Genomic DNA, 20,839 nt, shown 5'->3' with positions numbered 1-20,839 from the left:
GTTCTTACCTCTGTTCTCCATGGATGGAGAGGAAATTCAATCTCATCAGGAGAGCTCCTTTCCTGATACAACCCTGAAAGAAGAGTGTTGATTCTAGACTCAGGTGTTTTTCATCTGGACTTGGTGGCTGCCTGTGTCTGAACGTCTGTCCGTAAGAGATGGGCTTGTAGTCATATCAAGTGGGCACATTCACTGAAGGCATGAATTTCAACCATGCCTGAACCGGGACATCCTTCTGAGCCAGAGAAGGTGATTTTTCATTTGGATCACAGCTCTTAGCAGACGGGGGAAAAGGTTTTAAGGAATGCTTGTATACTTGAGGACTTGAGTATTCTGGGTAGGGAAGGGGAAGAAGATCACTATTTGCCCTAGGACTCATTAAGTGGGAGATATTAAGACATCAACTTTCAAGAAATGAAAGGGCAAGAGAGGTAATAGTGTATGAGGAGCCCGACATTCTAGCCAACCAACGTAGGAGCCACTCCTAGCCAGGTGTGGAGAGTTGCCCTGAATTTGCTCCTAGTTTGCAAGGACCAGGTGAAAGATATAAATAGGATCCCCAAGATTAGGCCTACCAGACATTGCCCTCTGCCTGACAGATCGGGGGGAAACTGAGCTGGAATCTTACTTCTTCTGAGGTCCATGCCTCCTTTTTTCTACCCTAGATATGGGTTTAGAACCAAAGAGCTCAGCACCCAGAGCAGAGCAGAAGTGGGTCCGTGAATGCCCCGGCAGAAGGCCGCAATGCCAGACCTCCCCCAACGGTTCCCTGGGACCAAAACCAAAGCAACCTGTCCACCATTGTTGGGCTGTACCTCACAGGCCTGCAAGCCTTGTAGATACCCAGCCTTGAGACTGAAGAAAGGGCCAGGGACAGTGACAAAGACATCAATGGTTTACTGGACAGGGGATCTTACACATCCAAAGCAGAAGAGTCCTAGAGCAACACCCCCACCATGTAGGGCAGCAGGACACGGCCGCAATCTTTGACACTGGGGGAGAAGGAGGCTACCATTTATAGGGGGAATTGACGTCAGGTTGGCTTATCAGTTACCATGGAAACCAGCAGCTGGGCAGGGGCAAGCATGTAGGCAGATACTAGTTAAGCCCTATAATTAAGAGGATTGGATAGTCATGTGAGTGAAGCAGGGCCTGTTGGAACGGGGGGATGTAGAGAGAGCAAGAGAACAGCCATCTTGAATGACCTGACCATACACTGCCCCACTACATATCCCACATGACCCTTGTAATCTTGGCCCGCCCCTCTTCCACGATATCCCTGGAGTCAGGTATGTGGAGGTGCACTGCCACCAGATACCACAAATTCAATACAGACAACAGCAGCTAGAGAGTACTGAGAGTCCAAAAGGTGGGTAAACTTTGGGGCCAGGCGCTCATCGGCTCAGTTGTTCATGGAATTCCAGAGGAGGACAACAGTGGTATCTCACTGTAGACCCACCAATCAGACTCATTCTGCAGTGAGGCCACCGCTGTCACCCAGCCTGCAAACAGATTCCCTCCGCCCAGACTAGAGACGAAATGTAAGATGTCTGACCAACTCGATACAGGGAAGATCATGACCATTAAGCAAAATACAAGCAGTAACAGCATTCTGACATAACACCACCCCTGCCTGTGGTTTTTCTCCTGGGCTGCAGTACCACACCGCCTGTCCCCCCCTCAGTCCCCACGGCCGGTGCCAAATACCGGAGAGGGGGTTCAACAGACCATAGGGTTAATATAATGGCGCCTTTCTACAGTAAGGGGCCTGGATTTATTACCTTAGTAGTCTTAGGTGGGGCTGGGTAGAAGAAAGGTGAAATCTATAAATTCCTTTCTAGTCCTAATCTCCATGGGACGGCAAACCCAAACCACCGGGGACTCACCTGCCAGTCCCAGGGCCATTTATAATATGTTCCCCTGGGGGCAGATCCCATGGGGAGGGCAAAAGTGAGATACTGTCCTGCTGGCAATGGTCCTGGGTGCTCAACAGCTGAACTCGGATAGTGTCGACTAGTTGCCTCTGGGTTAACACGGCATAGGCACTGGGATGGTTGCTCCTGGGATGCTTCGCTATAAATTCGTATGAGCTGAGTCAGCCTCCTGGTCCACAGGTTGAGACAGCAGGTCTCCTGTCTCAATTGTTGTTTAAGTAGGCCGCTCATCCTTCAATTAGCCCGGCAGCAGTGGGGTTGAAGAGCAGGTGGAAATGCCAGTGTACGGCATTTTATCGGCCCAGTCCTGAACTTCATGGCCGCTAAAGCGGGGTTTGTTGCATTGCTTGACAACTCGGGTAGGCCTTTTGTAATATCTTCCACCTGTTGTAAGGCCTTGTAGGCTGCATATAGCTTTGCTCCATCACACTGTATCGCTGCTCTGCCCCCTGCCATAGCTGGGACCAGAAGCCCAAGGGTACCCTTATTGTTTTGCCATTGTCACAGGCCCCAAACAAACCCTTCAGGGTAACTGGCCACGTCCAATTCACAAGCCTGTCCCTCAGTTAATATCCTTAAAGCCTCTGTCTGTAATTGTTTGCGGGTGGCAGATCAGGGGTATGTTTGTATTTTGTAGACAACAACAACAACAACAACCACCCAGAAAGGCTCTTGCGTTTTGTCTGTATCCACCAGCCCTCCGCATGCAGTCAGATGAACTAGCACTGGGCCGCTGCTTTTAAACTGGAAAGGGACTCTGGGGTTCACAGGAAGTCATCAGTACAGTGGAACGGAAAGACAACTCTCACAGTAGTCAGCTGCCACGGGGCCCCACATGCTGGTGGACGGCCACCCCAGGATCACCCCCGCAACTTTCCATTCCCCGTCCTCATTCCCCAGTATCTCGGCTCTCCCGGGAGTTTCCTCAGCGTTTTGGCTGAACTCACCATTTGTTGGGCTGCACCCCGCAGGCCTGCAAGCCTTGTTGATGCCCGGCCTTGTGACCGAAGAAAGTGCCCGGAGATACTGACAAAGACGTCAGTGGCTTCTCGGACAAGGGATCTTACACGTCCAAAGCAGAAGGATCCTAGAGCAACGACACACCACGTTCGGCAGAGAGCAGGAAGGACGTAACAAGCCTCACTCGAGGGAGGAGGCTACCATTTATAGGGGGAATTGATGTCAGGTTGGCTCATTAGTTACCAAGGAAACCAACAGCTGGGGCAGCGGGTAGGCAGTTACTAATTAAGCCCTATAATTAAAAGGATCGGATAGTCATGTGAGTGAAGCAGGGACTGGTCGAGCAGGGGGATGTAGAGAGAGCAAGAGAACAGCCATCTTGAATGGCCTAACCCTACACGGGCCCACTGAGCTGGGTGTTTCAACAGTCATGTGGACAAGCAGCCGGTAAAATACCAGAGGCTACAGCTTAGCTCTGACAGAAGTGCAGCTGATGAAGCCCACCATGGGGTGCAGATATTTCTGCGGCTGCAGTACAGCACCAGTGACCAGCTGCCAAAGAAACTGTGCAGTCATCCTGGACTTTGTATTGGGAAGAGAGCGTGGTCCAGTGATCCTCTGCATGAAAGCCATTGTGATTCTTCTCACCTGCGTTGATGGAACTGAGAAAAGCAAAGGTTATCGTTGCAACACGAGTGTCTGGGCTGGATCATAAATAGAACTGGATTCTGTTGGAATGTGAAGTTAGACAAAGGAAACATCATATTCTGTGCTATAATGGGGCCTGAGGGCATCATGAGGGATGTATTTGACAGTCTAGGAGGTGGCAGTTAATAGAAGCCAGCTTGCAGGAAGAGACAAAGTATAGGACTCCTGAAATAAAAGTCACCATAAATTAGGAGAGTTTGTCTAGCCACCAGGATAAGACTTGACAATTAGGCTTTGTGTGGAGAGGAGAGCAAGTGTTCAGTTCAACCTCCATGCTGACCTACATCTCTAGGGGGCACATGAACATCCTAGAATAGAGAGGGCTGTGAGTTCATAATGGAAGAGCTCCAGCATTAGGGGCCCAGGTTCTCTACTATGGGATCCTCCTTCAAAAAATTGCAGTATGGAAAAGAGAAGACCTTTCCCTACCAACTGAGGAAAGCTGGCATTATAGATTCCACAATATACAAGGATCATCAAAACCCAGGAGCAAGTCAGCACCGCCAGTGGGGTGGCCAAAGGAGAGGATTGGAGACTTGGGGTTGCTGGTGTGTAGACCTAGGCGAAGGGTTGATGGAAGAGATAAAGTCACAGGGATCTAAAAGCAAGCAGAGATGCCAGCAACTGCCCCACAGTCACTGGAAATTAGAGTTTCCTTGGGGATGGTTACAACAGTATATCAGCAGCTCAGGAATCCAAACTGGCCACTAGAGCCATGTAATGGAGAAACACTGGCTAAAAAGTTGGAGAGATTCGGGCAAGCAAGTTAAGGGAAGGCCATCCCGTAAAAGGCAAGTGGGAGGCTGTCCTACATCTAGAGCAGGAAGCAAAAGAGTGACCCCTGCCGGGTGGCAGCTCTCCCAGCCACTGGCTCCCACAGGCTGCTGCCTTGGCAGCCCTTCCACCTGCCCCAACCCTGCTCCGATGTGCCAAGGAGCTCCCACCTCTTTCCTAATATCTGAGCCATAATGTGGACATGAAGGAGGAAGAGAAGTGGGCACAGCAGGTGCTGGCTCTTGGACTCTGTAGATGCAAGCTGCTTTTGTAAGAGGTGGAGGTCATTGTGCAACTTGCTGGTCTTCTCTAGACCTTGGATTCCTGGACATCTGTGAAATACAGACACTGATGCTGCCCCGTAACTCACAGGGCTGCAGTGAGGTGCAGATGAAATCGTGGGCTGAGGGTGCTCTATGAACTCTAAGGTGATGTGTGTGTGGTTTTATGAACATCAGTGGCAGGTGTCCAGACGCAGGTGGGGTGAAATTGAGTGAGTCAACAAGGAAGGAAATTGCCCTACTTCTTGATGAGAGTTCTCAGGAAACCAGAGCTGGGAGGTTTACTTCACAGGGCGTGTATAAATAGCCAGTGCCTGCCAGGAAACTCTAATTTGCCTGGAGATTCTAGAGCCCTAGAGGAAGCAACTGTGAGTGTCTCTGTCCTTGCCTCTCATTCTGTTTTCCCAATGTCTGGTGAATATCTCCCTGCCTGTCTGGGTGGTTTACCCTAGTGGTGTTGAGGAAGGCAGGTCTGTGTAGCTGCTGCCGTCTCGGAGGGTAGCTGCTGGAGGTGAGAGCACAATGGAGTACTAAGGAGCGCTCTTCATTTTGCTCCCTTTGCTCGGTAGGAGGTGTGTTTCCTGGGCTGGGAGAGGGTGGGTGAGTTGGATGTGACATCCAACCAGACCTCAGACGCCATTGTCTGGAAGCCCCTGTGAAAAATGCAATTCATCTTCCTCTTGGAAGGGGGCACTTCTCTGGCCAGGAAGCCTCTCCCCTCCCACTACCTCAGCCTGCCTGGTGACCCCCTGTCCTTTGCACAGGTCTTCAGCCTTTGTTCTCAGCCTCTGCAACTCCCATGAGCCCTTTCCATGCTCGTAACTTTACAGTTTCTCTCTGAGAGAGGAAAGAAGCCCAATATTGGGAATGAGCCAGGTCCTGCACCCACCCTGACCTCACTTAGCTCCTGAGTCCCTTTCCGATGGTAACCGGATGCGCTCTCGGACATCTGCTCTTTCCTCCCCCAGACTAGCCTTCCCCTGACTGTGCCCGTCTCACACATCCCCTTCCTCCATGAGGTCCCTGTTCCAAGTCCTCTCAGGAGGCCTGGACAGGACTCTAGGTGTCCCAGGGACTTTCCTCATGGAGCCCAGGAACGGCAAATCACCTGGCAAACATGCAGTCATGCACCCATCCTGTGCTCAGGACTCTGGCTTTTTCCCAGGCAGCACTTGAGACCACCTGTACTAGTCCATCCAAGGCAGCAAGTGAGAGGAAACGAGTTTGCCTTGTCGGAATTAAGTCAACCAACTTACTGGTACAGAAAGGGAGAAAGAGGTCCAGAGATGGGAAGGGTCCCACCCGAGAGCTCTCAGTGAGTCCTTCCTGATGTGACAGATGGCCTCAGTGAGGAATTCTACATCCTTGCCACAGTGCCCATGGCAGTGCCCAAGGGGAGGCACAAGAAGGGATGACACAGAGCATCTAAGAATAGGTTCGTGCTGCTGGTCACCCCTGTGGTCACCCCAGAAGTCCAGCTGGTCAACTCATGCCCTCTCAGGCCAGACCTTATGCCCACCTTGTCCCTAAACTGCTTTCAGAGCCCTGCTGCTCTTGGCCCCAGAGCAGAGGAGAGGAGGTGGAGGAAGTGCTTCTCCTCACCTCCGGGAGCTAGGCCAAGCCCTAATCCACATCCTCGCACCAAGAGCGTGTCCCCTTTCTTTCTGTTCCTCTGCCTAGGACATGCTTCTCCTCCCTCTCTCCATGCTGATCCTGCTCTCATGGCCCCCAAGGTCTCTGGGGGCAGAAGTGAAGACCTATTCCCAGAAAACACTGGCCAACGCCTGCACCCTGGTCGTGTGTAGCACCCCGGAGAATGGCCTTCCTGGTCGTGATGGACGAGATGGGAGAGAAGGCCCCCAGGGCGAGAAGGGGGATCCAGGTAGAGCTGGGACCATGAGCTTGTCCTGGTGGGAAGGGGTGGGCATTGGAATTGTAACCAACCCAGAAACTCTGGATTTTCTGCTGTGTAAACCTTGGAGATGGTCTTCTTCATCCCGCATGGGTGGGTTTCCCCCAGATATTCAGCCCACTTAAAACACAGCCTTACTGGTTGGCAAAGATGGGCTGCCCCGAGCCCCCAACTCCATCAGCAGCTGCCCTGATTCCTCCCTTAGGATCTTGACTCCACCCACCCCAAGAATGAGCAAACAGTGAGTAAATGACTGGTATTTGGGGTCCTCTAGAACCCTGCTCCAGAACTTAACTTGTTCATTCTGATTAAATGGTGCCTCTGCAGGATGTTAAATATTTTTAATATGTAATTAAACTGTACTCCATGAGGGGCGGGAAAGGATGAGGCTCTGCGGCCACATACTCAGGCCCGGTCAAAAGGATTTTCCCTAAATACATTATGGAGAGAGGAGAGAAGGAAAGGCAGCTGACATTCCTTTGTTCAGCCTGGTGCTTGGGTGTTCACTTGAGTGGTTTATTTAATCCCACCAAAAGTCTTACAAGGGATGTATTAATCTCATTTGATAGGTAGGAAAATTGTGACACAAAGATGCTATGTGAAACCCAACCTGGAAGATGAAAAAGACATGGGCTTCTGCATCAGACACATCTGTGCTTGACTGCTAGCTCCAGCTCCACAGCAGGGACCCCCGGAGACAAGGCACTCAGTGTCTCTGAGTCTCAGTTTGCTCATGTGTAGATGGGAATAATATCTACCTTACAGTGACAAATAATTGAGCCAAGGCTTCATTTTCCTGTTGAGTCTTCAGGATAAAGTTGCATCTTCTTGCTGTACCAATCAGGTGAATTCTCCTGAGGTTTCCAAAGGTACTGATCATTAAGGGAATTGTCCGAGAAACACTGCCCCACAGGGGAGGATCTGGATCTTACCGGCAAGAAGTGAGAATTCAATGAACCAGCAACAAGAACAAGGGGACCACCATGGCGCTAGGCCAGGGCTATGCAGGCATCAACTGAGGTCTTTATCTTTCTGGAGTTTGCATTTTGGTTGGGGAGGAAGAAAATGAACAACATTTAAGCTGGAGAGAATAGGTAACATCCCCAGGCTTTGTAGGATAAGGGACAATTATTGGTCTGTCCTTAACAGACAGAAAGTAGTTCCCAACATAACTGGGCTGGGGCTTGGAGAAGGTTGTCTGGAAGTGAACTCGGGAGAAGGGTGGTATTCAAGGTGCCAGCTCTCTGTAGCTCCCAGTGGGGCCCTGAATTGAATCCCGGGGCAGGGTGTGGGGTAGGGAGACTTTCCTACAGTGGCCCTCTGAGCAGCACGGATGTGGCTGAGCCCTCCCCTTCTTGTGCGTTCCAAGCCTGGCCTTGGGTCGGTGCTTGGAGAGAGAACACTACACAGCTGGACCAAGGGCCAGGCTCCACTCTGGCTCCTCAGTTCCAGGCACTTTCGTTATTCAACTGTTATGGATCTGAGGATTTCCTGGAGATCAGAGCATCCTCAGAATCCTGACCCAGTAGGTCTGGGTGGGGCCAGAGTCTGCACTGGTGACAAGATTCTGATGCACGTGGTCCCAAGAACCTGCTGTAAAGGACAAGATGGGCCTGAGAGGAGAGACCCTTGGGCAGAGGTAGAGGGTGGAGCTGGGTCACTTGGTGATGCTCCAGACATTTCATGCAGGGCCAATAAGACCTGGACCCTGCTTGGGGGGCTGAATTTCCAAGGACAATTCCCTCATTCCTCAGCACCTCCAAGACCCCCGCCCGAAAGGATTCAGTGAGAGAGTCCCTCCAGGGGCGCACATCTCCCTTGGAGTAAAACCTCACACCCCACAGCAGTCCCCAAGGCCACTCTCCACCCCTGCTGATATCTCTGATCTCACTTCCTTCTACTCCTCCCACACTCCCTGGGCTCTGACCACACTGGCTTGTCGCTGGTCCCTAAGCACGCTTGGCCCCCTGCCTCCTCAGGGCCTTGCTCTTTCCATACACATCCCCATGGCTCACTCCTCACCTCCTTCATGGCTTTAGTCACAGACAGAGTCCTTCTCTGGCCCTCCTGTTGGAGAGAGAACACTGCACAGCCCCACCAATACTCTGTGCTTTGTTTTTCCTCTGTGGCACTTATTCTGATCTGATAAATCATCATATGTTGTACATTTTAATTTTGATGATCTATTTCTATGCAGTTGAGTTTAAGTTCCATGAGAAAGGGATTTGGTTTTTGTCTGTTTTTTTTCACTAATAGAATCCCAGCATTTAGGACAGTGCCTTGTACCTAGTAGAAGCTCAGTGAATACTTGTGGAATAAATGAATGTAAATTGCCAAGAGAGGAGGAATTTTAATACAGTTAAGACTGGCCAAATCACTGGTGCATAAAGCTTCACTTCGGGTGGCAGTAAGGTACAGGGCTAGGACTTCGTGGGGTGCTAGGATGCAAAATGTGTGCTTTGGCAGGCACGGTGCTTGCTGCTGGAAAGGGTGCTCTCATGGCCTCCACGGTTTGTGCACAAGGATAGGCAACCTCTAACGCTCCCCTCTAAGGAGTGGCTTTTTTTCCCATGTACCTGCTGCCACCCCGGCCAGTGGGGAGCCCAAGAGAGGCTTGGCCTGGGGCCAGGATGTCTCCGCCTGAGCACGGCGCACTGTGGGATTGGGATGCGGGGCCCATCCTCTATGCTTCCATTTCACGCCCAGTGAGGATCGCAACTAAAAGCAGAACACAATGCCCAACACAGAAGCTCTCAGCCACCCATCAAATGCACAGTCTCTCACCACCAGCACATGCTTGGCCCAGGCAGGCCCTGGCCTTTCTTACCCTGGAGCACGGTTTCCAAATCTGAAATGTCACCTCTCTTCTCCAAGTCTCTCTAAATCCTCTTCAGCCTTGAAGTCCTGTTTCCTCCGACTATGTGTGTGTGCTGGGGTTGGAGGTGCTGGGATGGGACGAGGGACATCTCATAAACTGTCTTCCTCGCTCGTTACCCATGCCTCACAGTTTAAAATTCAGTGACAAATCCCTTTGCAGACCAGGACGTGGTGCTAACATTTACATCCTGCTCAGTGCTAAGCAGAAAGTTATGTGCCATTGTTCGTTTCCCGGCGAACAAATAAATGAACAATGAGGAAATGAACAAATAAGTGAATGAGTAAGTTAGCAGCCCCTGACAGGTGTCATTTCTTCTCTTGTCTTTTGCACGTGAACGCTTTATTCACAACAGCCAAAGGATGGAAACAACCCATGTGTCCATCAGCGTTTATCCGTGGTGAATGGATAAACGAACGTGTTGTGTTCAGACACTAGAACATTGCTCAGCCACACAAAGGAATGAAGTGCTGAGACTGCTACGAATTGGATGAGCTCAAGAATGTCACTCCGAGTTAAAAAAGCCAGACACAAAAGCTCATATACTGTATGTATTTACATAAAATATCCAGAATAGGTAATAGAGACAAAAGCAGAATAGCGATAGCCGGGCCTGGGAAGAAGCAGAGACAGAGTGATTAACGAGATATGAGGTTTTCTTTGGGGTTGATGAAATATTTTTGAAACTAAATAGAGGTGGTAGTTGCACAACGTTGTGAATGTTGCTAAACGCCACTGACTTGTTAAAATTTAAAAAGGTTAATTTTAGGGAATTCCCTGCGGTCCAGCGGTTGGGACTCAGCCCTCTCACTGCCGGGCCCCAGGTTCGATCCCTGGTCGGGGAACTGAGATCCCGCAAGCTGCACGCGCAGACAAAAAAAAAAGGTTAATTTTATATTATGTGAATTTCATCTCAATGAAAAAATAACCAAACTCACAGAATTGAGTGTAAAATTCTTAAATCGAGGTAGATCTCATATAATTTCAGACTTAGGCAGTCCGTTCTTGAGGTAACAAGTTTAAATGTTCGGTCATTTTTCCAATAAAAAATAATATGTGTAAAAAATAATAATAATATGTGGTCACTAAAGATAAAAGGAAGGAAATTTAAAATGCCTTAATTGCACCACTTAGAAACAGCAACTGTTAACACTTTTGTATGTGCGTTCTTGTGGTTTTCCAATGTGTTTTACGTGTGCACACGCCCTACCTACCCATTCATGGACATATTTAGGAACAGAATCGTATGAAATAGAGTTTTTATAGCATACTTTTATCACTTAATGATGCATAATAATTGGTTCTAATTTCTGTAGCTTTGAGAGCATGTCACATAGCTTTTTCTCTTCTTTTTATTACCAATATAATGATATATAATATTATATGACTTTTCAGGTGAACAACATAATGATTTTATATTGTATATATTGTGAAATGATGATGGCCCATAAGGCTTATCAAAATCCATCAACACACATAGCTACAATTTTTTGTGTGTGTGATGAGAACTTTTATGATCTTACGCCCTTAAAACTTTCAAGCATGCAACACAGTATTATTTATTATAGTAACCTCGCTGTACATTACATTCCTAGGACTCATTTATTTTATAACTGGAAATTTGTACCTTTTGACTACTTTCACCCGTCCTGCTCACTCCCCAACCGCACCTCTAGCAACCACCAATCTGTCCTCTGTATCTATGAGCACGCTGTTTTGTCATTTGTGTTTTAGATTCTACGTATAAGTGAGATCGTATGGTACCTTTCTCTGTCTGACCCATTTCACTTAGCATAATGCCCTCAAGGTTCACCCACGTTGTTGCAAATGGCAAGATTTCATTCCTTTTTACAGCTGAATAATGTTCCGTTGTACATACGCCTTGCATTTTCTCCATCCATTCATCTATCCATGGATACTTAGGCTCTAGGCCACCTCCAGGTCTTGGCTACTATAAACAATGCTGCAATGAACTTGGAGGCACATGAATCTTTTTGCGTTAGTGTTTTCATTTTCTTTGGTTAAATACTCAGAAGTGGAATTGCTGGACTGCATGGTAGTTCTATTTTTAATTTTTTAAGGAACTTCCATACTGTTCTCCATAGTGGCTGTACCAGTTTACATTCGCACCAACAGTGCACAAAGGTTCCCTTTTCTCCACATCCTCCAACACCTGTTATTTGCTGTCTTTTTGATAATAGCCATTCTCACAAGTGTGAGGTGATAGCTCAATGTGGTTTTGATTTATATTTCTCTGGTGATTAGCATCAGGTGCCATTTCTGATATAAACTTTGGTTCTGGGAAGGGGGAGGGCAAGGAGTCCATGATCAAGGGCAAAAGCTGACAGACTTGCCTGCTATAAATACTGTGGCCTTGGGGCAGGGGAAGGTGCATTGTATGGAAAGTCAGGCAGGTTTTGGTTTGATCTGCCTCCAACTCTGGCAAACCTGTTTCTTCACCTGTAAAATGGGGATGTGGACACCCATTTCCTGGATCACCACTGGACCGGGTCTTGTCGAGGTGAAGTGTCTACACCTTATAGAACCCTGAAGGAATGCCATCTGGCTCCTCCGGGGCCTGGGGCCAGGTTTATGCCCATTTCTTCTGCTGCCACAGGTTTACCAGGACCTGTAGGAGGAGCAGGGATGCCTGGACCAGCTGGCCCAGTTGGGCCCAAAGGGGACAATGGCTCTGCTGGAGAACCCGGGCCAAAGGGAGACACTGGACCACCTGGTGAGCAGCTGGGCATGGAATGCAGAGGTCTGCAGGTGGTGTGCTGTCGCTAGGACATGCCGGTAGGCATGCACAGATTCTCCCCCAGGAAGGAGGCAGAAGGTTGTTTTCAAGGTGGCACTGGGTTATTTCAGGGAAGACTGGAGCTGCTGTGGGGTGACACCTTTAGGAGGATGCCGCCTCTCAGACTTCTATTACTGCCCTCATCTTTTATGCACGCCCACTTCCAAGGAGATTCGGTGTCACTAACCGGGCTGGTCCTTTTCCCCAGGGCCTCCAGGACCTCGAGGTATGCCTGGTCCAGCTGGAAGAGAAGGTCCCTCAGGGAGGCAGGGGAACAGAGGACCTGCAGGTGCACCAGGCCCCAAAGGCGAGACTGGACCCAGTGGTAGGTGGCTGGTGTGTGATGGGTGTGGGAAGGAGGCGTGGCAGTCTGTGATGGGGCCTAAAGCATGCGCACAGTGCCTGGAAAAGCCCGGACCATCTGCACCAGCTAGGCCTTGCCTGGGCCTCTCCCCCCAGATTCCCACACTGACCGTATTTCCCCGATACCCTCCCCAGAGGAGACCAGGCACTAAGGAGCACCGTCTCCCAGTTCCTTCTCTCACCTGGAGCTGTGGGTGAAAAGCTCCGCTTCTGAGGCAATGATAAGTGCTGAGCGCGCTCTCAGCCGTGTTCGTCCCAGTTTGTTCCTTCCTCAGGAGAAGTGGGTGCCACAGGCATGCAGGGCTCCCCAGGGACAAGAGGCCCCGCAGGTCTTAAAGGAGAGAGAGGTGCCCCCGGTGAACGCGGAGCCCCTGGAAGTGCTGGGGCAGCAGGTGAGCGATGGAAGCTGGGCTGAGCTCCTGTTCCCCTGTACCCACCATCATCACCCGCCAGGTCAGAGCTAGCACTCCAGGGCGACAGCCAGTGTTGGGCTCTGGGAACTGTCTGTCTCTAGGGAGAGGGCAGGGAGAGTAGCAGGGACCGTCTATGTACAGGGAAGGTTGGTTGTTGGGTGACAGGGACAGTCAGTATACAGAGAGAGGATGCAAGGCTGGGTTCAGGGCACAGAGGGACATATGTATATGGGGAGGGCGTATAGCTGGGCGATAAGATAGTCCATGTACTGGGGGAGGTAAAAATGCTAGAAAATGCGTTCAGAACTCACCCAACTCTTCTCTGATCCCAGGGCCTTCTGGAGCCATAGGTCCACAGGGACCTGCAGGTGCCAGGGGCCCCCCAGGACTGAAGGGGGACAGAGGTGCTCCTGGAGAAAGAGGAGCAAAGGGAGAGAGTGGACTCCCAGGTAAGGAAGCTCTGGGGGCCCCCAATGGGGCGCGGGTGGGGATGGAGGGTGGGAGGAGGCCCTCCCAGGCCCTCCTCTCAGGCGTCCCCCTTAGTTACAGGTGGGGGGCTGGAAGTCAAAGTGGACGCTGGTCTTAGCCTCTATGACTCCCTGGAGGGCAACCTGAGCAGTTTTTCCATCTGATCTTTGGGACGAGCACACCTCCCTTCCCAATTCATCAGATAGCTTTGAACTTCAAATAACCCAGTGGATGGGAAGGTCTCGAGCTACGTGTATTCCTCTACTCCCACCCTGCAAAAGGAAGTGTTATCAGGTTCCTAGAATTTGGAATTACAGTGCCACCTGGTTCAGTGTCAGTGTGGTGCAGGGACCTGCTTAGGGGATAGTGTTCATAGCAGAACCACAGGAAATCCTGTGGGCAGCAGAGGCCACCTATGTCAGCAGATGTGGGCTTCCTAGGGGTCCGTCCCAGCTCCTTACCCCCACCCCCAATATGCGTCTGCAACTGAGCACCGTTCCCTTGAGGCCCGGGCTCTGAGCTGATCCCAGGCTGTGCTGGACCTGTCTTCACTCGGCCTCTCTGCCTTGCAGACATCACTGCTCTCCGGCAGCAGGTGGAGACCTTACAGGGACAGCTAAAACGCCTCCAGAATGCTTTCTCTCAGTATAAGAAAGGTGAGTTCCTGGACCTGAACCTGAGCCAGACACCAAGGTTGGGCCTCATACTAGGTCTGGGTCTTGGCTTGGAGTTGGCTGGGCTTGGGTCTAAAATTGAACTTGGCTGGAACCATGTTTAGGACTGGACCTGGAACTGGGGCAGGGAGTGGGGCTAAGGATGGGCTGGGACACAGCAGTGCAGCCACGTGCTCCAGGAGCTGCAAGGAGATGCAAGGGACAAGGAGGAGGATGCAATCCTTATCACCAGTGCAGCAGACCTTCGCCCCTGCCTACCCTGGGCAGGTCCCTATGATAGACAAGGGGACACCCAACCCACGATGCATTTCTTCCCTCTGTGGAGCCAGGTATGCAAGTACCCGGAGATGCAGCTGCACAGCCCAGGCAGCAGAGAATCCAGACATAGTCCTGTGAGCAGGGGCTGGGATGCCGCTCATGGGGTTCAAGTCTGGTGGGGGCCCAACCTTGCTGTGTGGCCACCGAGTATCTCACCCTAAAGATGCCCCTGGCTCTGGCAGGGGCAGGCTGCCTCCAGTCTCTGGCCAGTGCTGGACTCTCCCTGCATCTCCTTGGGTGTTTAAAGCAGAGATTCTTCCCTAAGCCTGGAGTCCTAAGGAGGCAGAGGCCTCCTGGAGTGCGCACCTGAGTGCCCGGTGCCTTTGGGACTCTCTGCCTCAGTCCCCAACTGCCCCTCCCCCTTCTCTGCTCTCCCTGACATCAGCTTTGAGTCCACATCATTCATCAAACCTCATGATCCAAAAAAAGAAGAGTTTTCTGAAGGAGTAGAGCATAATGGGGTGAGATATAGGGTTGGCTCCTAAGGACTCAAGCCAACTAAGTACCTAAGTAGTAAGGATGAGTTGCCAGCATGTGATGTCTTCCTCCTTCCACGAACATATTTGCATACCCATTCACTTGCTCGTATGCCACTGATGCAAACAGAGAACATGGGCATATGCACGCGGCCACATGTGTGGGTACTTAACACCATCGCTCACTCCACACCATCTACATACATGAGCACGCATGCACACGTATGCACACACAATATGCACACCCATCCAGATGGACCTTAAGTCCACCTGTGTACCTTCAGATTGGATATATGGACATATTCACGCATACACATGCATACCCACCCAGGTGCATGGGACATAACCCAATTATGGCACATGAAACTTGCACTGACCTTGTCCAGGGCTGCTCTGGGTGCCATCCTGACCCCTTGGAGAATCTGGCCCCTGAGTCCTTGTTGGAAACTACTCAGAGGAGAAGGGCAGTGGGTCAGGGTGTAGTCTGGGTTCCTACCCGGTCCAGTGAGCCCTCTTAGGAGCCCTGAAGATTTCCATGCATGACCCTAGAAGTCAAAGGGATGGGGAGAGGATGGAGTAATGAGAGATACTTAACATGTCACACAGGTGATGCCTTATGTAGTGTACACCTACTTTAGAATAAGGAATGGGAAACCCTGAAAAGGGAAGTGACTTTCCCTTGCCCACCTGGACCGTCATTGTCAGGTTGGGGCTGAACACGTGGCCTTCTGACTCCCAAACAGGGGTCTCTCCAGCGCCGATCCCACTCCCGCCCCCCACTCCCACACACACCTCTCAGATGCCTTCATCCCCTGCCCAGCGGTCCAGGGAGGCTGACTGGCTGGGGCATCACCCGTAAGCATATCAAGAGGCCAACACTGGGCTGCCCCCAGTGCAGAGATTAGCATGTCGCTGCTCTCAGATGCCCCACCCTCTCCTCTCCTTTCCCCTCACCCCTTCACACAGCACAGACCCCCCTCTGACAACCCCACATGCCCAGCCATCATGCAGGGGTGAGAGCGAGCCCCCTGCATGGTGTTTTCCACACTCTCAGGAACTGCCCTGGGCTGCACCGTGTCATTTTCCCTGGCCAAAGTCATTCCAATCTACACAGTAAATTGAAAACCAATTCTGGCATACGACATGGGGAGGAACAGAAAGTGCACGTCTAAGCTTTAGTGTCACATCCAGCAAGGTGTGATCCTCACTATACATTTGACAGTTGTGTGACTTTGGGGCCTCTTATGTAAGCTCCCTGAGTTTCCAGGGTCCTCACCTGTAACTGGAGACCACAGCACCACTCACAGGGCGCATCGTGGAACCAGGGCTGCTCTGGAATCAGTGCCTCGCTTTCATCCTATCTGGTGCCCTGGTACCCTGGTTGGGAGGCTGGGGGGCTCTGTTTGGAGCACAAAGGTCCAGGTGCTGCCACACCCCAACCTGACTCTCCTCTTCCCCTAGTGGAGCTCTTCCCCAGTGGCCGGGGTGTCGGGGAGAAGATCTTCAAGACGGGAGGTTTTGAAAAAACTTTTCAGGAGGCACAGCAGGTATGCACACAGGCCGGGGGACAGGTGGCCTCCCCACGCTCTGAAGCCGAGAACGAGGCCTTGAGACAGCTGGTCAATGACCTGAACAAAGCTGCTTACCTGAGCATGACCGACGACAAGAGGGAAGGCAGGTTCACCTACCCCACAGGGGAGCCCCTGGTGTATTCTAACTGGGCCCCCGGGGAGCCCAACAACGACAGAGACGCGGAGAACTGTGTGGAGATCTATCGCAATGGCAAGTGGAACGACAGGGGCTGCGGAGAACAGCGCCTCGTGATCTGCGAGTTCTGAGCCCCCGGGGAGGGTGGGGCATTGCCCAGAGCTGTGTGCTGCCAATGTCCCAATAAAAAGGTGATCCTCAGGGCTTCCCTGGTGGCGCAGTGGTCCAGAATCCGCCTGCCAATGCAGGGGACACGGGTTTGAACCTTGGTCCGGGAAGATCCCACGTGCCGCGGAGCAACTAAGCCCGTGCGCCACAACTACTGAGCCTGCGCTCTAGAGCCCGCGAGCCACAACTACTGAAGCCCGCGTGCCTAGGGCCCTTGCTCCGCAACAAAAGAAGTCACCGCAATGAGAAGCCCACGCACAGCAACGAAGACCCAACGCAGCCAAAAATAAATAAATAAATAAATAAATAAAATTTATAAAAAAGAAAAAAGAAAAGGTGACCTTCTGCTGGCCAGGGCTTCTCCACAGAGCCATGGGTGAGGCCAGAAGGCAGGGCTGCTATGGAACGCCTCCCTCAGAATAAAGTTTGAAACTGGCTTCACACCAGGAGGACCTATCAGAGGAAAAGGAGGCCAGCCTGCTTTCCCAGGGCAAGGGCTAAAATGAGGTCTCCAAGAACTCCCTGTTGCAAAATCCAGCATCTCCTCGTCAGCCCTCCACCTCCTCCAGCCATCGGCCTCATTTGACCCAGCTGATCACTGCCTCCTCCTTCCCTTTTCCTCTTCTGCTTGCAATTTTCTTATCCTTCTGGCTGCTCTGCATCAGTCTCATCCCTCCTCCTCTCCTGGACTGCTCCACAGAGGGGCACGGGAGCCTCAGCTCCAGTTCCCCTCTCTCCTTATTCTCGCTCCAGGCTTGGGCTCATTCTCTCCCATGGTTTCAAATCCTTTCTATTGACGCCTCCCCCACGTAGAGCCCTGTTCAAGACCTCTCCCCGAACCCCAGACTCCTCCAGCCAGTGCAAGCTGGAGGCCCGGGCCTGGGAGGTCTCAGTGTCTGCCTCTTGCTTCAAGCCCTGAGCCTAGGAAGCTGCACAGTTACAGAGGGATGACCTGGCAGGGAAGCACCTGCCTCTCTGGCCAGACTGAGTGGCCTTACACCCAATAGACTCCCCTCATCCTTGACCGCCCAGGATCTCTCTCTACCCATGACAGTGTGACTGTGGTTGGCTCAGGGGAGAACATACCATCTGCACAATCCTAATCCCTTCTGAAATCTCAGGCACAGAGGGTGCCCAGCCATGTTCAAATTCATCCCCAAACCTCTTCCTGCCTGGCAGTTCCGGGGATGTTCTTCTCCACTCTTCTTCAGAGATAATCTACTCAAACCCTTCTCATTTTACAGACATGGAAACTAAGACACAGAGACGGAGGAACTTGCACAGGTAGTACCGGTGCTACAGCTCGCTCATGAAAAAGGCCATCGGACCCCAGAGCTTATACTTCTGGCCTGTAAATTTTTAGGCCAAAGGCCTCTGTATATTTAGTTGATCTTATTGACACACTGCTGCAAAGAAAGATTTAAATGACGTCTGTGCTTAAGAAATTGGAATGACACCTGGATGAACCATAGGCTCATTGGAGGGGGCAACGAATACCCCTCCCCCAGACAGGAAACCTACCACTCTTCCCTTTGTTCCCAGGGACCAGGAGGACTGCCCTCTCTGGCCCTTTCTGAATGGGACCCCCGAGCCCTACCCCTCTTCCCAACACTCTTGCAGCCACACTTCATATATGGGACAGCACATCTGAAAACAAAAGCCACACACACGTCTCAGCAGCATGAAGCTCAGCCTCCCTGTTCATATCTTTTCCCATTACTTGAAAAAATCCCCAATTCCTGGCAGCTTCTGCAATATAACAGTTAAGCAATAATGAGCAAACAACTCTCCAGTACAACTCTCTGGAGCTTAGAACAGACTGCTTTTATTGCAAATAAGAAAAACAATTGGATCTAGTTAAGCCAAAGAGGGGGTGTTTTTAAAGGACAGAGAATTCTGAATTGGCTTACGAAGGACTGGGGGTGCACAGGCACCGCTGTGCACCTCCCTGGCTTCTGCCTCTCTCTGCCCATCCTCACCTCTTTCCCTCCTTTGCACACCGGCTTCCTCTGCGTCCAGGTCTCTCGTGTGTCCCAGAGATCAGAAACTCTTGCTTGATAGCAATTCAAAACTATGTAGAAATGCATCTACTTGTCTCAGATGCCCACCTCTGATCCAATCAACTCACCTGGGGGCGGGGGAGGAGCCACATTGTACAATATGGCCACTGGGATCCTTGCGAGGTCATGGTGGTCTGGACAATGCTCTATGGTGATGACTACTCATCCCAATATGTAAGCCAAGCCTATTTCTTGACAAGAGGGAAGGAAAGAGTGGCAGAACTATGTGACTCCATAGAAGAAAGAAAAAATCTCCTGTGTTGGTGAAGGCCGGGAATGCTGAGACCCCAAACCCTAGGAACAAGCTTCAGATCAACCTGCACCATGGTCCACGGGGGTCTGGTTTGCTTTCCAACACGGAGAATAAGTAAGGAGGGTCGTTTGGGTTCTGCAGACACAACCCGATTAAAGCAGAGGACCGAGGCAAGTATTTCAGAAAATGCAGGTCCTTACCCATTCTTGAGCACAGAGGTCTCTCCTACACCATCATTCATGGGCAAAGGTCCACATAGATCTTAAACAATGTCAGCCCCACCCCAACCATAGTAGCCATGTCCCTAGTTTGGTAGCCTAGGTGCCAAATGAAGCCAGAGCTGTGTGACCCTTATCCTCAAGAGATGTTATGACACTCACAATGCCAGGTGATATCATGGGAGCAAGCTGGGAGCCTTCCATACCTGGAGAGGGGACAACCACACAAGGAAGTCCCTGTTTTATAGTATATTCTCAAGTTGCCTCCTGGTTTTCAACCCTCCTGTTACCAGATGGGCCCACATCCCATACTGAACAGCCTATGGGAAGCCCTCTGATGTTTACTTTTCTAGGATTCTATCTTTGTTCTGAATTCCACTGACATAAAACACTGGTATTGGGATTTCCCTGGTGGCACAGTGGTTAAGAATCCACCTGACAATGCAGGGGACACGGGTTCAATCCCTGGTCTGGGAAGATACCACGTGCTGTGGAACAACTGAGCCCGCGAGCCACAACTACTGAGCCCACGCACCGCAACTACTGAAGTCCAGATGCCTAGAGCCCATGCTCCACAACAAGAGAAGCCACCGCAATGAGAAGCCCACGCACCACAATGAAGAGTAGGCCCAGCTCGCCACAACTAGAGAAAGCCCGCGTGCAGCAGCGAAGACCCAACGCAGCCAAAAAAATATATAAATTAATTAATTTAAAAAATACTTAACTTTAAAAACAAACAAATAAATAAATAAATCACTGGCGTTTGAGTTGCTTACATTCAGAGCATTCTCAATCACTATTACCTTCCAGATGTCCTTAATTCAAGTGTAATGGTGTACTGGACCTTTTTGGGTTACTTGTGTTTTATATAGTAGGGCAAAGGTACCAGGTACCTATCAGAAGAAATAAAATATTAATTTATATGCCAAATACTTATCCAGGCACTGGATACACAGATGGAAACAGCTGGTCATGCCCTCACATATGCTACAGCCCTGCACTTCCTTAACATTAGAGATCAGCTGTAGAATTGTGCTTCAGCAATGGGCAGTGAAGGTGCTCAAGGGCTAGATTGGGAATGAGTGGATGGATTATAGAGCCTTTTAACCAGGAGAATAGAGGAGAGCCATCTTCTTGTGAAGGCACCAAGATACTCAGAGACCAAGACACTCATTATTGTTCAATCTAATTGCCTGTGACTCTTAGGCCTCTGTATAGCTAATAACTGGTATCTTTTGGTAGATTTTATTGTTTTTCACTGTTTCAATAAGAGAGGCCTTATGGAGGCAGGCATTACCCTGTGACATGTATTCCTTCTGGATGGGAGCAGTTGAGGGCAAGTGCACATTTCTGAAATGCCCAATTTTCTGCTGCCCTGGTGAGCACAGAAGTGTTGGTGGTTATAAGGTTGGACAATCCAAGATGCTTGACACCTGAGTGAATGGATGGAAAACAACTGCCCTTGGGGATCACCCAGATC

General features: G+C 50.7%; 2 protein-coding genes across 4 annotated transcripts in view; one reads left to right on the top strand and one right to left on the bottom strand.

The window, feature by feature from the left end:
• The first annotated feature begins 4,966 nt into the window (after nucleotides 1-4,966).
• Nucleotides 4,967-16,926, top strand: SFTPD (surfactant protein D). 3 transcript variants are annotated; one of them, XM_036829537.1, is made up of 8 exons: nucleotides 4,967-5,025; nucleotides 6,338-6,539; nucleotides 12,062-12,178; nucleotides 12,450-12,566; nucleotides 12,880-12,996; nucleotides 13,350-13,466; nucleotides 14,058-14,141; nucleotides 16,415-16,926. In XM_036829537.1, the coding sequence occupies exons 2-8, from the start codon at nucleotides 6,341-6,343 to the stop codon at nucleotides 16,789-16,791; spliced, it is 1,128 nt and encodes a 375-aa protein (XP_036685432.1). In that variant the 5' UTR covers nucleotides 4,967-5,025; nucleotides 6,338-6,340; the 3' UTR covers nucleotides 16,792-16,926. The 3 variants fall into 3 exon arrangements, with proteins under 3 accessions (XP_036685432.1, XP_036685433.1, XP_036685434.1); XM_036829538.1 differs by lacking the exon at nucleotides 12,062-12,178; XM_036829539.1 differs by lacking the exon at nucleotides 12,450-12,566.
• Nucleotides 15,764-20,839, bottom strand: part of LOC118883020 (mannose-binding protein A-like) — a 17,371-nt gene continuing 12,295 nt past the window's right edge. Inside the window, exon 6 of the mRNA XM_036829542.1 lies at nucleotides 15,764-15,836. Within this exon, the coding sequence (XP_036685437.1) occupies nucleotides 15,818-15,836 (19 nt within the window). The 3' untranslated portion in view covers nucleotides 15,764-15,817. The remainder of the gene's footprint in view (nucleotides 15,837-20,839) is intronic.

Source organism: Balaenoptera musculus, chromosome 16 (assembly GCF_009873245.2).
Source record: "Balaenoptera musculus isolate JJ_BM4_2016_0621 chromosome 16, mBalMus1.pri.v3, whole genome shotgun sequence".
Lineage (NCBI taxonomy): Eukaryota > Metazoa > Chordata > Mammalia > Artiodactyla > Balaenopteridae > Balaenoptera > Balaenoptera musculus.
Note: the sequence above shows the minus strand (reverse complement) of the source record. Positions and strands in the feature narration are given on the sequence as shown.

Excerpts from the sequence above, each read along its gene's own strand:
- SFTPD (XM_036829537.1), top strand. The coding sequence starts at position 6,341 with ATGCTTCTCCTCCCTCTCTCCATGCTGATCCTGCTCTCATGGCCCCCA. Across the intron at positions 12,179-12,449 it reads GGGAGACACTGGACCACCTG|GGCCTCCAGGACCTCGAGGT; the intron begins GTGAGCAGCTGG and ends CCTTTTCCCCAG. Across the intron at positions 14,142-16,414 it reads TTTCTCTCAGTATAAGAAAG|TGGAGCTCTTCCCCAGTGGC; the intron begins GTGAGTTCCTGG and ends CTCTTCCCCTAG.